Source organism: Rhipicephalus microplus, chromosome 9 (genome assembly GCF_043290135.1).
Source record: "Rhipicephalus microplus isolate Deutch F79 chromosome 9, USDA_Rmic, whole genome shotgun sequence".
In the NCBI taxonomy this organism is placed as follows: domain Eukaryota; kingdom Metazoa; phylum Arthropoda; class Arachnida; order Ixodida; family Ixodidae; genus Rhipicephalus; species Rhipicephalus microplus.
The window spans coordinates 97,041,390-97,056,074 of record NC_134708.1 but is presented as its reverse complement, the minus strand read 5'-3'; the positions used below and the strand labels follow the sequence as shown (position 1 = coordinate 97,056,074).

Sequence of the window (14,685 nt, the reverse complement as noted above, 5' to 3'; positions counted from 1 at the left end):
TCCACAGGCTTCAAACAATGATGCTTCACTCTTCATTATGTGCACATTTATTTCAAAAAAGATAATCTTTGCAAAATTAATATTTGTGTTTTTATATCGCTGTTAACTTTCAAGAATGACAAGGAAGGAAATCGGTCCCTCGGTACAGAATAAGTTCGATATTTTTTCCCTCCTAAATTATGCAGTTAAAAAAAATGAAGTCTACTTTCATACTACTGGATAGTATGTGCACGAAATATGAAATACTGAATCAAATCTAAAATATCAACTTTTGGATCCGTGTCAATCTCTCGTGGAATTACCGAACATATTTCGCACGCAGCCTTGACATGAGACTTTGTTTTATAAATAATTATGCACGCCACAGTTACTTTCTTCTTGCAGTAAAAGTTCATTCCTTCAAAGTAAAAGGGGACTGTGAAATTGTTCAAATTAAGCAGTGGTTGAATTGGCAACTAGGCGCTAGAATGAACAGACATCATGCCACACTGTGTAGCGAAAGCACAGAGTAGCCACCTGTAGACATGTTTGTGGTAGATAATTTCGTAAATTGAGTTCATGCACTAACAGTGAACAGAATTTATTGATCGGTCAGTGATACGCCAGAAACAACCAGCCACTTGCATTCATGTGAGCTTTAATCCCAAAATATGCAAGGTTTTTTGTGCTTCAAAGTGCATTCATTTGCATGGCAGAGTTAAAGCAATCAAAATTTAAATTCTTTATTTCTTAGTTTATTTAGAACAATATTGAAATCGACCAAGGGGACCAACTAAAAGCCAGCACTGTCTGTCTGGGCCATGCCATTCATACAGCAGTAGCAGCAGACAGACGACATTTGCAACCATAAAAGCATACATGGAAACCAGTCACTACACTCGTGTTACACAGATTGAAAGGAATGAGTTATTTTGGGTGATCATTCTGGACAGATCGCTGTGAGAAGAAAGGAAAGCCAGGGGTTTCCCAGTTCGAATCAACTGTTGTGGATACTGGCGTATTCCAATTACCAGAACTTTTCCCTTTTAGGAATACACGAGTCTGTGCCAGGGCCAGGACGTCAGTTTGAATTAATAGTAAATTCAAATTGACTGACTTTCAATTAACGAGCTTTAACTGTACAGCTCTCTACAGCTCACTGCAAGCATTCATAAATGTGCCATGCTTTTCACAGATGGTGGCTCCTTCCCTTCACTGGTGGATGAGGAGATGCCCTTCTACTATCGCACCTATTTCGTAGTGCCTGTGGTAGCCTCCTTCACAGTCATCATCACAGCCATTGTGATTGCCTGGGCATGCCTCAAGAGGGCCACTATACTACAGAGTAAGTACTGATCATTCACTGCAGGGCTGCAGCTATCAGTGGACATGGAATCGATGCTGGGATTGTGTGCCTTGCTTAAAGCCACAAAGACGCATTCAGAAATGAGCGCAATCAACACAATACTTTTCACAGTTTTGTGTTGTGAATTGCTTGCTCTTCTATCCTAGTAAGCAATAAGTGTGGAATCGAAACTTGTCTAACTCAAGTTAAATGTCTCGCCCCAGATCAAACCAGTACCCCTAGCTTCAATGTCAGAATCATCATTTTGTCATTTACTGTCGCCCGAAAAACCCTTGCAGGGCATTAAATAAGTGGGGGAAAAGGAGAGTAAAGGCACCAATAACATTTTGGTCATTATTATACAATGGTAAAGACAAAAGAGAAAAGAAACTACAGTATACATGTTTGCAGGCAGCACAAGGCACAAGTGGTAGTACAACTGGTAGTACAACTGCCTTACATGTGCTTGCAGTGGTTTTCGGCTTGACTGTGTCTTTGTTGTACAATCATACCCGGGTATATCGAACTCGCCAAAAAACGTTTATTAGTTCGATATATGGCATAATTCAATATAGACCCGGTATAGGTTTTGACACAAAGGCACATAACAAACCAGAAGTACTTTATTAATATGGTGGCTTACTTGCATGCCCTACTGTGCAACAAAATAGTCCCGGATTTTTTTCTGTGTCAACGACTTCGCTGCCTGCGACAGCACTTGAGCTGTTTATGGAACTTCTTATGATGATTTCAAATATAAAATCATTTTTCTTGCGAGTTGCTTACCTTTAGCTTTGCAACATGGCAAAATGAGAACCTTAACCCTTTTGCCCCCTATTTTCATCCCTAAACTTCCATAGTTTTTTACCATTCATAGTGCATAATGTTTCAAATGAAGTGTAGAATGCAAATAACTAATTAAGAAGCACATACAAAATAAGTAATAGGCATGAAGCATATTAAACGTAAAAAGTCTATATTTCACCTACCCTAGTAAAGGTTTACATACAATTGTTTATTATGCAATAAAATATTGAAATTCAAACTAGATAATTGTATTTTTCATACTTTGAAAAAATTTGGGGAAAATTTCATGCAGATCAGAGCACTAGAAGTGGCCAAAAAAAGGGGGGCACATTGAAAAAAATGGCAAAATTTGTGTTTTAAGAAAAACGAGTTGTAAAGTTGAAATTGAGTTTTTATTTATGAAAGATATCATTAAATCTGACGAAACTTGCACACCAAAAAGAACAATCCTTCTTGTAGTGGCCACTGCCACTAAAATACGCCAGCACCATGAGGTTGTCCCTCTCGGCTTCTTCGAGCCGACTCCTCACAGACATTTCGCTCACAGACAGGGCCATGAAACGCTTGCCAAACTTTCACTCTATCTGGCAGAGGCTTGTGCCAACTGCAAGCTAGGAAGAAGTTCGACAGAACTGTGAAATTTAAACCAAGTCCAGTGTCATGCCGTTTTGTGGCCATGTTCGTGCCACATACCGTCGTACATAGTGGCAATGTTGTCCCCGCTAAGTTCCCTCACTGCGAGCTCCTTCGACCTTGCAAGATTGGCACTGACATTATCCATTGCTGCATCACGAAATTTCCGGCTGATGGCTGTAGATGTCTTTTGATGCATTGGCTTTTGCAAGCCAACAACTGCTGCAAGTCGGACCAGCTGCTCGTAGCCTATTCCTACAGAGCGTGCGGCACAACGGCTTTCACGTGCGAGCAATGGCTTTTTTCATTCATAACGAAGATAATTACACGAGAAAAGCATTGTTCAGCTGTGCTGCTCAACAAGACATGGACCCCGCACATAGGCTTCACAGCACATACAGGCGCGCAGTGGCCAATGGCGGTCCCCGATCCAACAACGTGATAGGCCAGTCGCGGTGCTCGAAAAACGCGCAGAAGCATGCTTCTTTTTATTACTTCTTTCACTGCATCAACAAGGGAAACTGTTGTTATTTGAAGAGTGAGGCTCGACTCTTCGGCTCATGGGATCAACAATGGCGAACGGCAGAGCATTATCGGCGTCAAGGTGCTCGAAGACTGCACACTTTGGAGCTTTTAACAGTCACCTAGTGCTGTTTATATGCAATGTTAGAGCATTTTTAGTTAAGGCTCGACCTGTATTTTTTTTTCATAACAGTAGAGGTACTAATCTTATCAATACGGGCGAAAATAAAAAATCCGTAATTTTGAAGAAAACTTGTGTTTTTCAACTCGCATCTCCCCTTAAGGATTGGCCTTCATTTCGGTTTCACGTAACGAGCACAGAAATGTTAAATTATTGACAATTCAGTTCAGATGCAATAGTTCATGAGTATAAACTGCTTTATTGTTCCTTTATTAGGGGTGTATCGAAAGCGCTGTTTCGTGTTGCATACGAAAATCAGCAATGCAAGTTTTCTCCATGAAACTATACTTTCTCTGCATCTTCTCTTTTTTTTCTTCTATGAGCATATAAGTCATGTTATTTCTTCAGCGATATATAGTAATACTGAGGGTATTGTGTCAAAACAATGACATGATTATGAGGAATGTTGTAGTGGAGGGCCGTAGATTATTAGACCTCCTGGATTCTTTCATGTGCACTGACTTGACACAGTAACACAGGCCTCTAGCAATGCAACCGCTGCGTCTGCATCGTTCTGGGTCAGCAGCTGAGCACCATAACCACTATGCCACCCTAAAGATTGTCGGGATTTGACCCCTAAGGTTCCTTAATGTTGGGCTAAATCTAAGTACACGGCCTCCTCTAGCACTCTCCCTGCATCGATATGTGGCCGCTGCAGCCAGGATTCCATTCCTCAACTTTAAGGTCAGCAGCCAAGTACACTAGTCCGCCACAGCACATCACTGTGCCGTCATGACGGCCTATGTTGATTCTGCAGAAGTGAAACCAGTGGTAGTGGTGAACTCAATGCAGCCACTGCTTCCACAGGTACACCCCTTGTCAGCCAGTATGCCCGCAATTCCTACATGAGGACAATGGACCCGAGGAACAGCCAGGGCCTGGAGGAAGCCTACGACGTGCCATGGAACGGACCAGCCACTAGAAACACCATGGTACGGTAGGGTGTCCCTTTTCTTCTCCTCACCACATCATTGCCTCACATAGCTCGCATCCACAAGCATTTCACCGACGCTGCCTTGGCGGTTGCTTCTGGGTGATGCATGACGAGCATGACGCCGCTGCTTTGCACCCTGCAACCGGCCACAGCTTTCACAGCACCCTCGAGGACTGCCGACAAGGGCAAGGACCTCGTTTTCCATCACTAGATTGCTTCTTTCTTGCCTGTTTTTTCACTCCAAACATGTTTGCTGCTCTATGAATGCCCAATCAATGCCACACTTGAAGCACACGCAGTAGATTCTAGTGTAGGAGTGCATTTCTGCACACTTTACATCTCGCCATTTCAAATTTCACGGGCATTGTTAAATGGCTGCCTGCTTATGTTTTTGTGGCCATTTGTTTTCAGCAATAAATTAAGGTTTGGGGCTTCAGCACGAGAGGGGAAAGTGCTGGTAAGCCGCAGTGCATAATCAATGACTTGAGGGGACCCTGCAACATTTTTTGAACATCGTTGGGAAATGCTCCCAATGTGTAGTTAAAATTTCTCTTACCATGCGAGCCAAATATTATTGCACTGCAGACAGGGAATTTGAAGCTTCACGCATAACACAGCTGCAAAACCACTTGCTCCCTCTTTGGTAATATTGTTTTTCAACTGTGCAGATGGTCAGAGCAAGGAGGTGTGACAGGTTATTAGCGTACTTTATTAACTGTGTGCTAGCAGATGATTGTTATTGGCCATGAGCCGCATCGCATAGGTACTGCGACTGCCCATGGGGCACTACCATGTGTCAGCAACATGCACATTAGAATCAAAACTGCTGGGCATTTGCAGTCAAAAATGAAAGAACCAAAAATATTCAAGAAAATGATGCTCGATGATGTAACTGTCGGCCGACGCATCGACCTTTGTGCACTCGCTTCTTCGTCAAACTGGCAGCTCGAAGTAATCAAATTATAAAGAATGTGCTCATTTTGTGCAATAACTCTACTTATACTCAACATACACAAAAACATTTTGTGGCTGGAGGTTCAAGAAGCAACAGACTCAAATAGCAAATAGCAGTTCTGTGATAACTTGGATAAATGCCACGTGGGCGCTTTCATACGGCAGCTTTTTACCAAACAGTCTTAGTCTCATTATTGGAATGCAAGGTGCTATGTAATGTCATGTCGCAGAAAGTGGTTGTGTGCAACCAAGTATATTAAATTGACGACCTGTCTCTCTGGTTAGCTTAGTAACAGTTTCAGGTGCCACTATTTACGACTAGCAGTATTAAAAGACAAATGAGCAAGGCGTAGAGAGTGCCAAAACATAGTAGAATGTCAAGCACGTGTGACCACCTTCCCCTGATTGCAACATCACAATATTGTCACATTGCAACAGTGAGGAAGTCGGCATTCCAGGCGTCAACTAGAGATTGAACTCTTCATTGCACAAATCCGTGCCTAGCAAAACAAGTGACACTCACAGTGGAATTATAGCTACAAGCACAGTGGCCGGTCGTCGATAACCTGTTCCTTTGTTAAATGCAGAGGCTTTTTTATGAGCGCATCGCACATTCCATGGTTATCACTGTTGCTCACATAAGCATACCTGCCCATCTAGAGACTTCTGCAATCGGGAGACTCGCCACAGAGGTGGGCGTGGAAACGAAGCCAAAATAAAAAGTTGATTTCGGTTATGTCTGTGACCGGTCAGGAAAATTGTTATCTCAAAGGGCCCCTGCAACATTTTTTGAACTTGGAACAAAATTCATGTTTAACTTGGATGGTCACTTCAAAGAGGCCCTGCAACACTTTAGACATACTCAGAATCCACTGCATATCGGCTGTCGGGGCACTTGTGAACATGCGAGACATAGGAAGGGGCGAGATTGACATGATAGGAAGGTGGGGTGCTGCAAAGAACTTTCACTATCTCCCCCTGAAGCGGGAACCTGCGTGCACTTTTAATGTGAGGCACACAGACCACTGCACCGTGCATGGCATGCTTTCATTTCACAGACAGTCGAAAATGGCTCACGCTTTTCTTGGCAAACGGAAATCGACTCGGTGAACCACTAATCTCTTGATCGCGAATGCATCCTCGGTAAAGTTTATGTTGGTAATTTCTAAAACTCAACAAACAACAAATATAAATTTATCTGAATTCAGAAACACCGAAGTAAGCATTCTTAGTACATCCCATCTCAGTCAAAGGTCATTTTGTTTTTTTTAGGGGGGTTTCTTCGCACGCTAATACGAGATGATACGGGGCTTAGTAAAGCTCGTGCTACCTTTAATTTTACCGACCTGAGCGGGTCGCTTGTCTCACAATGCACCCACTACCACAGCACTAGTCGATTCACATCGTCAGTTCCAAATCCGCCGGCAAGCTGGCCAGTGCATGCTTTCTCTTTTACGTGCCTTGCAAGCTATACATCTTGGCAGACATTTCTTAATGCTTCACTTACTAAAACTACTTCAAAATGATGTGCTGTCTGGGTTTCGCTTCTATCCACCAGTCAACCTGACAAAGTACAGCGCCGGTGAGCACCCAGTACTTCTTGCTGAGCTTGGCCATCCTTACAATAGCTACAGCGCGGTAGTACCAGAGGTGCTGGCATGCTGCACGTTTGGCACAGGCAAAAAGGGGTGCAACAGCAGTCGTCTCATAATCACACGTTATTGTACTGACACTGTAGATCTTGCAATTTAAGTTGGGTTGAGGCAGTTTATTGGGAGATTCATAGATCATACAAATCAGGAAAAGGGGCAATAAATTAGCAGCCCCTCGACCAAATTGGGAAAGTTGGCAAGTGCGAATGCAGTATGTGGCTTTTCGTATTGCACGGGCAATACTCGAGATTTATTCACAATACCCGGAAACGTTGCAAGACATTCAGCCATAGCTTGCACCGAGGGATAATGTATAAGGGCTTTGGACTGTGAAAGTGATCACATTGAAACAGAAAAAGCAGGTATGTAGTCCAGTATATAGCATAACATCCACAAATAAAGTCAATTTGTGGTTGTAAATGTGCTGTTATGGTCAATAATTAAGGGTGGTTTGAGGCTCAACAGCATTTTTTTCCATGCTTTTGTGACCCAAAACCTACACTTAGCATGAAAAAAAAAAAAAGTACTGAGAAGTTTGTGTAAGCAGTGTAAGTGTAAATGTAGCTTGCACAAGAGATGACCATCCTGACATTATTTGTGCCACTTTATAAATGCAAATTTTCTTAGTTTGGCATATTATTACCACTTTAAAAAAAATATGAATCCAGTTGTGAGTCAGTGCCTATCTATTCACATACTTGTGTCCATCTTTCACGCAAGCTGCAGCTTGAAGAGGCCTTGAACCACCCACAAGCTCAATGAGGAAACTCATTCCGTACATAGGAGACGCTAGTGCTATGAATGTCTCGACCAAAATTTTGTAGTTATGCGTGGTATGTGGAGTGCCAGACCTTGCCACTTTCTAAACACCCTTCTATCAAACATAGGCCTGCTTATTACAGCAGTGGGCTGATCACTAGAACCGTAATCACATTTTGCAGATTCGCATGGAAGGCTGCCATTGGCTGATCATTCAGATGAAGCAGACAGGACGTTTTGATCACTGTGCTTTTCCCACAATTACTGTATATCCTAAATGACGAAGTTAACCATAAAGAGTACAGGCTGTGTAATCAAATCTCTGTCTTTCAAATTCTGATAGAAATTGTGAACTTCTGATAGAAACCAGCGACCATGTAATCACGCAGCAATGCCCATCCATTGGAAATGAGGTGTTAGCAATGCCCGTGCTTACTTTTGGGGAAGCCATGCTCGCTTCTGGGGAGCCATGTTCCCCAAAATGACAGCATGGCTCAGTGTGCCACAGGAAAGCGAGTTGGAAAATAAAACATTACAAATGAGAGGAAATGCGACAATTTAAACCTACGTGCGAAACGGATGTCCTTACGTGTACGACCTGCCTTGATTATCGGCACCACCTCGCTTCTCTGGGAAAAGATGATGCTGAGGAGATCTAGGAAAGGTAAACATTGTGCTCACAATTGTAGACATTGGCAAACATTGTGCACAGGAGTGTTTCTAAGACTGCAAATATGATTGGGGCCCCTTTAACGAACATCATACACTAGGCCAGCTTTCAGTTGTATTACTTTCTTGGGCACAGTTCTCCCAGCTTGACATGACATGGTTCTTTCAATTCACATCTCACTGAACGTCATAACATGAACTCTGGAATCTCACATTTGCCATGGACAATGCATGGTTCAAAATTCCATCAGTGTGTGAACCATATCGGAGACTTTCGTTGGCTAACACAGTTCAAACAGTGAATAACTGAAGTTCATCCATAATAGAGTAATTTTTCATGATTTCAAGTGCAAATTAAACAGTGCAGTGACTGCCATTTCATCCTAACCTGCCCTTAGCTGGTGTTGCAATGCTAGGATTAAGTAATATGCTGGGCTTTCTATCTAAGGTAGCAACAAACATGTTCTTCATGTTTACTCGTTTTGTGCAAATCTCTTTGAAAGTAGATGGGTATATAAATTCAGTTCATGATAGCCTCTCAAACATATATACTGTCACACTAGTCTCCCTAGATTGACCTCTCCAAGGAAAACCTGCTTGTATTTTCCAGCTGCTTAAGTGCATGGAGTAAGACGCATCTGATCTAGTCGGTAGTTAATCTAAAATAATTTTAAAAACATCTCTGGCTCACCACTGTTTGGTGTTGCTCAAATTTCACAGCTAGCTCACGTTTCATGGTCCTGACCAAATATTTGTGGGACAATTTGTATGAATAGTTGCACGGTTTGTCAAAAAAAAAAAGAAAGAAAAGATTGAAGGTGCCTTTTTGTGCGACTCTCGCGATGCTGACACAGGCACTTGCTTATGTCTTTACCTGGCGCGAATTGATCACTGGCTTACAAGCTTTACAAAGCTCTCGGTTGGCACATTTATATGTGCCTATATGTGTCAGAACCTTCTCGGAATTTATGGCTGATGCTAAGTGGGCTGTATATGTGACACAAATATCAGTGCGCATTCTAGAGTTTGCACAAGCTCAAATTTATGATGACGAATTTTTAATTAAAGAGCCCAGGCATTCCACACAGGGTTGAGATTTTTTATAATTGATAACTATGCTTTCCACTATATCTGTACTGTTAGTGTGTTTGGTTCTTCTAGCTTGTTTATTATCTTACACCTTCGGTTACCGTGTTCTTTGCCGTCCCAACACTGTCATGATACCCACATTGTTAGAGCCAGTGTGTGATTGAAACCAATCTCGGACGCTATGCTGCCAAGAGATATTATAGCTCTGCCATTTGGGTGAGCACTAATTAAGACACTTACAAAACACATTTAGGCTGATTTCTTGACAAACTAAACAAAGTGGGGTTGTCTGCATTACTGTGAATGATCAGGACACCAAAATGTGACATGTGATCATGCTGAGAAAATGGAGTAAAATCAAAGCAGGCTTAGAAGTAGTTTTTGTGAAGAATGTTCTTTCCATAGCAATGCAAATAACCATGCCACTATAGAGTTGAAGCTTTGCACAGCCACTGCAGTACAATTACATTGCTTCTCTGCTGATGGCCTATGTGCTTTCCTTGTAGACTACCCAAGTTAGTGCTTCGCTTTCACTCACACTTTTATCATGTGTGCTTGTTTAACTATCATTGATAAGAATGTTATGCAAGCGATTTATAGTACAAACAAACATTTGATATAAATTACAGGGATACCGAAGCATAACCCAAGATCTAGTCAAGATCAGGGAGAAAAACAGGATATTATTTAAGGAAGGAAATGTGTGGGGGAGGGCTGTTCTATCTACAGTTTTATGTGTGTGTATGTTATATTTATCATAAATTGAGTGTAAGAAAATTTCATCAAGAAAGAAGTGAGGTTAAAAACACCCTCTCCTTTCTCTCCCCTGTGGTATGATTATGCCAGTGGTCCACGCTTACTGATTAAAAAGAAAAAAGAAGCTTTTTTTTTTCTCTCCATTACCTTTGTATATAACTATGTGATGAAATTTCAAATACTTTGTTATTTGGTACTAATAATGGTACTCTCCTGACAAAGGACATAAAAGTAAACTAGTTTTTGAGTGAATATTACTGGCAATCTTGAATAGTATATAATTCGCTTCAGCATTCTTTGGGAAACGGGCATATTTCATTTCTGCCTCGCAAGTGACAGTCATTTCCAAGTTTTACACGCATTTGCGTGTTTCCAGTTTTACACGCAGCTTTGAGCACGACAGTGTGATTTTGTGCATGGAGATGTGCAATGCAACTCATTTTCATGCAACTTTACATCATCCAGAATAAAGTACCCTCAAGTTTACTATGTGATGATTTCAATAGGAATAAACATAGTAACATCAGGAACTGCACCATAACACTAACATATACTAGTAAATATTTTTTCTATAATCACATGTCCATGCTGTGGCAGCTTCCCAGCAAACAGTAACACTGCACAATGTTGCTAACACTGTCACCCTATGTGAATACTAGATAACACAAGAGAGAATTTAGGTGTGCAGGCACTAGACGCTTGTGACAGGTATTGTGCAGGTCGTTTATTGGTGAACCTTCATTAAAGTTGGTTGAAACTGAGAATGTAAACTACTACACAAGTTCTCATTGCGTTTTATTTTGTCGCTCTGTCTATTGCAGAGAAAAGAAGGAACCTACACCCGCCTGAAGAACAATCGGCAGCAGAACCTTGTGTGAGGCATTAACTATTCCTGCTAGTCATGTGCATGTGTACCACTACACTTTCTGTTGTCCAGCTCAAGTAATACTAGCAAATGCATTTTTTTTTTGTTTACCTAGTGCTGTATCACAGCTAGGCACAGCTTATTGTATGGGCATTCCAAGACTGCTGGGCGTTACTTATGCGTTATGCCTTACTTCAATTTGGCTGTATCTGAATCTCCAACCACTGTTATGAGAAAAATAATCTTTCTTGGATTTTCTCCAGTGAAGCTAAATTTATACAGTGGGATGGATTGCCGATTCATTCTGCAGATTACCGTGACAGAGCGTTGCTGCAAGAATCATGTTGCTAGCAGCTCTTCTGTGGAGCTTTTCAGCATGATTTGCTAATGTTGCACGACATTGCTTCATATCTGTTGGCTGAACAAGCGGTACATCCTGTTGTGAAAGCCTTGCTTTGTGAGGCAAGCATTCGCAAATGCCCATTTCTTTGCTGGTGCAAGTCCCGATATTAAAGTGCTGCGAGAGTAGCCCAGCAGTCCACCTAAAAGGCCTGTCAGCTGTGTTACAAATACTCAACGTTTTATCACTTGCTCCGCTACAGCAAACCTACTTAGCGTGTCAGTCAGTAATTGTAGATGACGTGTTTGGGAATAGCTCTCAGGAATGTCACTCTTAATTTAATGGTTATTTACACGTCTGCAAGTGAAGGTTTGATGGGGAGATCCCGAACAAGTGCTCCCCCCTTTCTTCAATTCAAGATAACGAGACAAGATTTGGAAGGAGGAGGTGGGCCTGCCTTGTCATGGACCAAAATTCAAGATAGTTATGAAAGAGCCACAAAGAAATTGTTCTTATGAGGTGCTCTATTACACATGCACTAGGTGTTTTTACTGAACTGGGGGAATCCTGGCATGAAATTTCACGTTATGACAAGGATCCGGAAAAGACGCTCTTCAAATGTGTCACAATTTGCGACAACTAGGAATGCAACCCCAAGTTTCTGTGAACTACCCCTGCAGGATTATTTAGCAGAACAGGTTGAAAAGAAATAGAGGAACGCACTTGCTTGCTCCCCATTAGTCCATATTTCGTATCTCCCAAAAAGGGGAAGGGGGTGCTTGCTCGAGATCTTACGTTATGTCTAAACCCTCAGCAGTACGCTACCATAGTGTGCATACTAGCATTCAACACACATTACTGCACTTATGTGCTCTGTAGCTGAAAAGATGTCTTTGAATATCAGTCTCTCACAATCTAAATAAGAAAGTGTCAGTTCCAAGACAGGACTACTAGGCTTTCTCTACCAATAAACATTCTGTACTCACCCAGATGTAACATTCGGCACCAACGCCGTTATACATTTTAAATGTTTATACTAATGTACACCCACATGTTTGCAGCTCTAATTGCGGTAACTCGCGTCAGAAAGTCCTGTAGGAAATTCAAGGCAGCAGTGATACCATGTAAATAAGACAGCCTTTGGCAGCTTACTCCTGAGATATTTCAGGAGGCATTTTCGTACAACAGTGAGGAACTGAGCATTTCTGTATCATGCACCTTCGTATTATCATATACTGTGGTGTGACTGTGATGCATACGAGAACAGTTTCATTTGTAAAGAAAAATGTTTTTGTGTTGTGTGCTCGTAAGTCATGTTTATGTGTGTGTTGTTAGCCATTGTCACTTTATATGCTCTCAATAAACAAGGTGGAAATCTCTATACTGTCTACAGTCATTCGTTTTGTGGTGCTACATTCAAAGCCTTGTTGTCTTTGTAAAAGCCGGAGTGAAGTTACACCATGAGCTTTTGTAGTATTCTAACATGACATGGGATACCGAGTAACGTGGTGCAAGAATGAAGGGATGTCATTGTTGGCACGCTTTATACTAATCAAAACACTAAAGTACCCACAATTTATGTGGCATAGGTGACATACATTGGAAATACTGTGAGGACTGGGTCTTGCTCAAGCCTTCGTTTTCGCAAACGGATTTGTCTTCTTCAAGGGCAACCTTAAAGATGACAAGTCCGCTTGCTGAAACGATGGCTTTAGTGACACCATGTGTTCACGAATTTTTCATCTCTTTAAGCTTCCATCTCACTCTGAAGTTTTGCCTTTCATGGGCAAGACGACGTGTCTGTGTAATGTAATGACAACATGCAATTGGTCGTAATGTACAACAAGCATGCCTCGCGGTGGCTAGAGATTCTCGGGGTGCTGCCTAAGCCATAGCTTATTACCATGACACGATGGGCCTCGGCAGGATATTGTTTTGGGGAATGCAAACCCCTGTTGCGTAATGGCTGGGGTAGAGAAAAGGGTGCTAATGTAGCTTGGGTTGGGGCAAACAATAGTGTAGCTTGAGGGGGGGCAAGTGCCCCTTTGACACCCCCCTGGCGATGCCCATGAACCAGTACAAAATTCTTGTCTGAAAATTTTTCACTCTGTCAAAACACAATTAGATGCCATTATACTTTAGAAACAGTGAACTTTCAGTATGACTTTGGTGAATGCATTGACCGCACATTCTGCTCGCAAATTCTGGGAACATTGTGAGGCTCTGAATGCTCCCACTAGGTAATCGCAAAGTGTTTTGTGACAATGAGCGACGATCAAGAGAGACAGAGCAAATAGGAATTAACATTATTTAGAGCATAAGCACAAAGCTCACACACATAGTTTCAAACAACTTCACAAACTCAACACTCAAAGGACAGAATTGCCCAAGTTTTCACAGAAATCGGTGAACAGGGAATGACACTGGAGCAGGCATTCTGACAAGCCGACTGTCTATGTCAAGGCAGGTCTTCTCGTTTGGCACTTTGGCTCCAGTGACATTACCTGCTCAATGATTTTTCATCACGTTGGCCACCCTGTTGCTCTGAAATTCTGTGAAGCTTTCATGAAGATGTGCAAGATTGCTGTAAACTTTTCTCTATCAAGCTAAATCTGCACATATTCTTATGTATTCAAGAAACAGCATAAGAAACAGCAGGACAGAGAAATTAAGAAGCACAAATCACTTCTTCTGTACGTCCTATTCTTGTTTTTGCACTGTTCCCTGAAGTACACATAACCAACAAGCCAAGCTTCTGGAACCCATTTACATTTGTAAGCATCTGCCCATGCAGAAGTAGACATAACCCTAATTTAGACCAGCTCGTCATTGAATAACACAAACAAGCCACTAGCCATACTAGTAATTATACTGAAATGATAGCTATATCACCTGTGCTGCAATCAATACCCTCTTAAACTTGCTATGAGGGACACTGACAAGCAATGCTCTCTGTCAAGCTTAGATGCAGTATGAAAGCTAGTACGCTAAGCCAGCAATGCAGCTGAAAGACCACTGCCTCAAAATAAAGTCAACTGCTAAATCCACGAGAAGAGTGTCATTAGTTCTTAGCACAGTTCCTTGGCAACTTTCAACATGACATGACACAACACTCTGATTGTGAATTCTGGGAACAAACGATGTGTGTCTGGGAACACGGGATTAGCATCGGGTGCTGAAAACAGCCATGATTTCTTTTT

General features: G+C 41.9%; 2 protein-coding genes across 3 annotated transcripts in view; one reads left to right on the top strand and one right to left on the bottom strand.

Moving 5' to 3' along the window:
* Nucleotides 1-12,864, top strand: part of LOC119185727 (hemicentin-1) — a 122,854-nt gene extending 109,990 nt beyond the window's left edge. The window contains exons 41-43 of the mRNA XM_075874514.1: nt 1,175-1,324; nt 4,275-4,399; nt 11,102-12,864. Of these exons, the coding sequence (XP_075730629.1) occupies nt 1,175-1,324; nt 4,275-4,399; nt 11,102-11,158 (332 nt within the window). The 3' untranslated portion in view covers nt 11,159-12,864. The remainder of the gene's footprint in view (nt 1-1,174; nt 1,325-4,274; nt 4,400-11,101) is intronic.
* The window catches only part of LOC119163142 (uncharacterized), a 166,733-nt gene that overhangs the window by 149,933 nt on the left and 2,115 nt on the right, over nt 1-14,685 (bottom strand). The gene's annotated exons all lie outside the window — the stretch shown is intronic.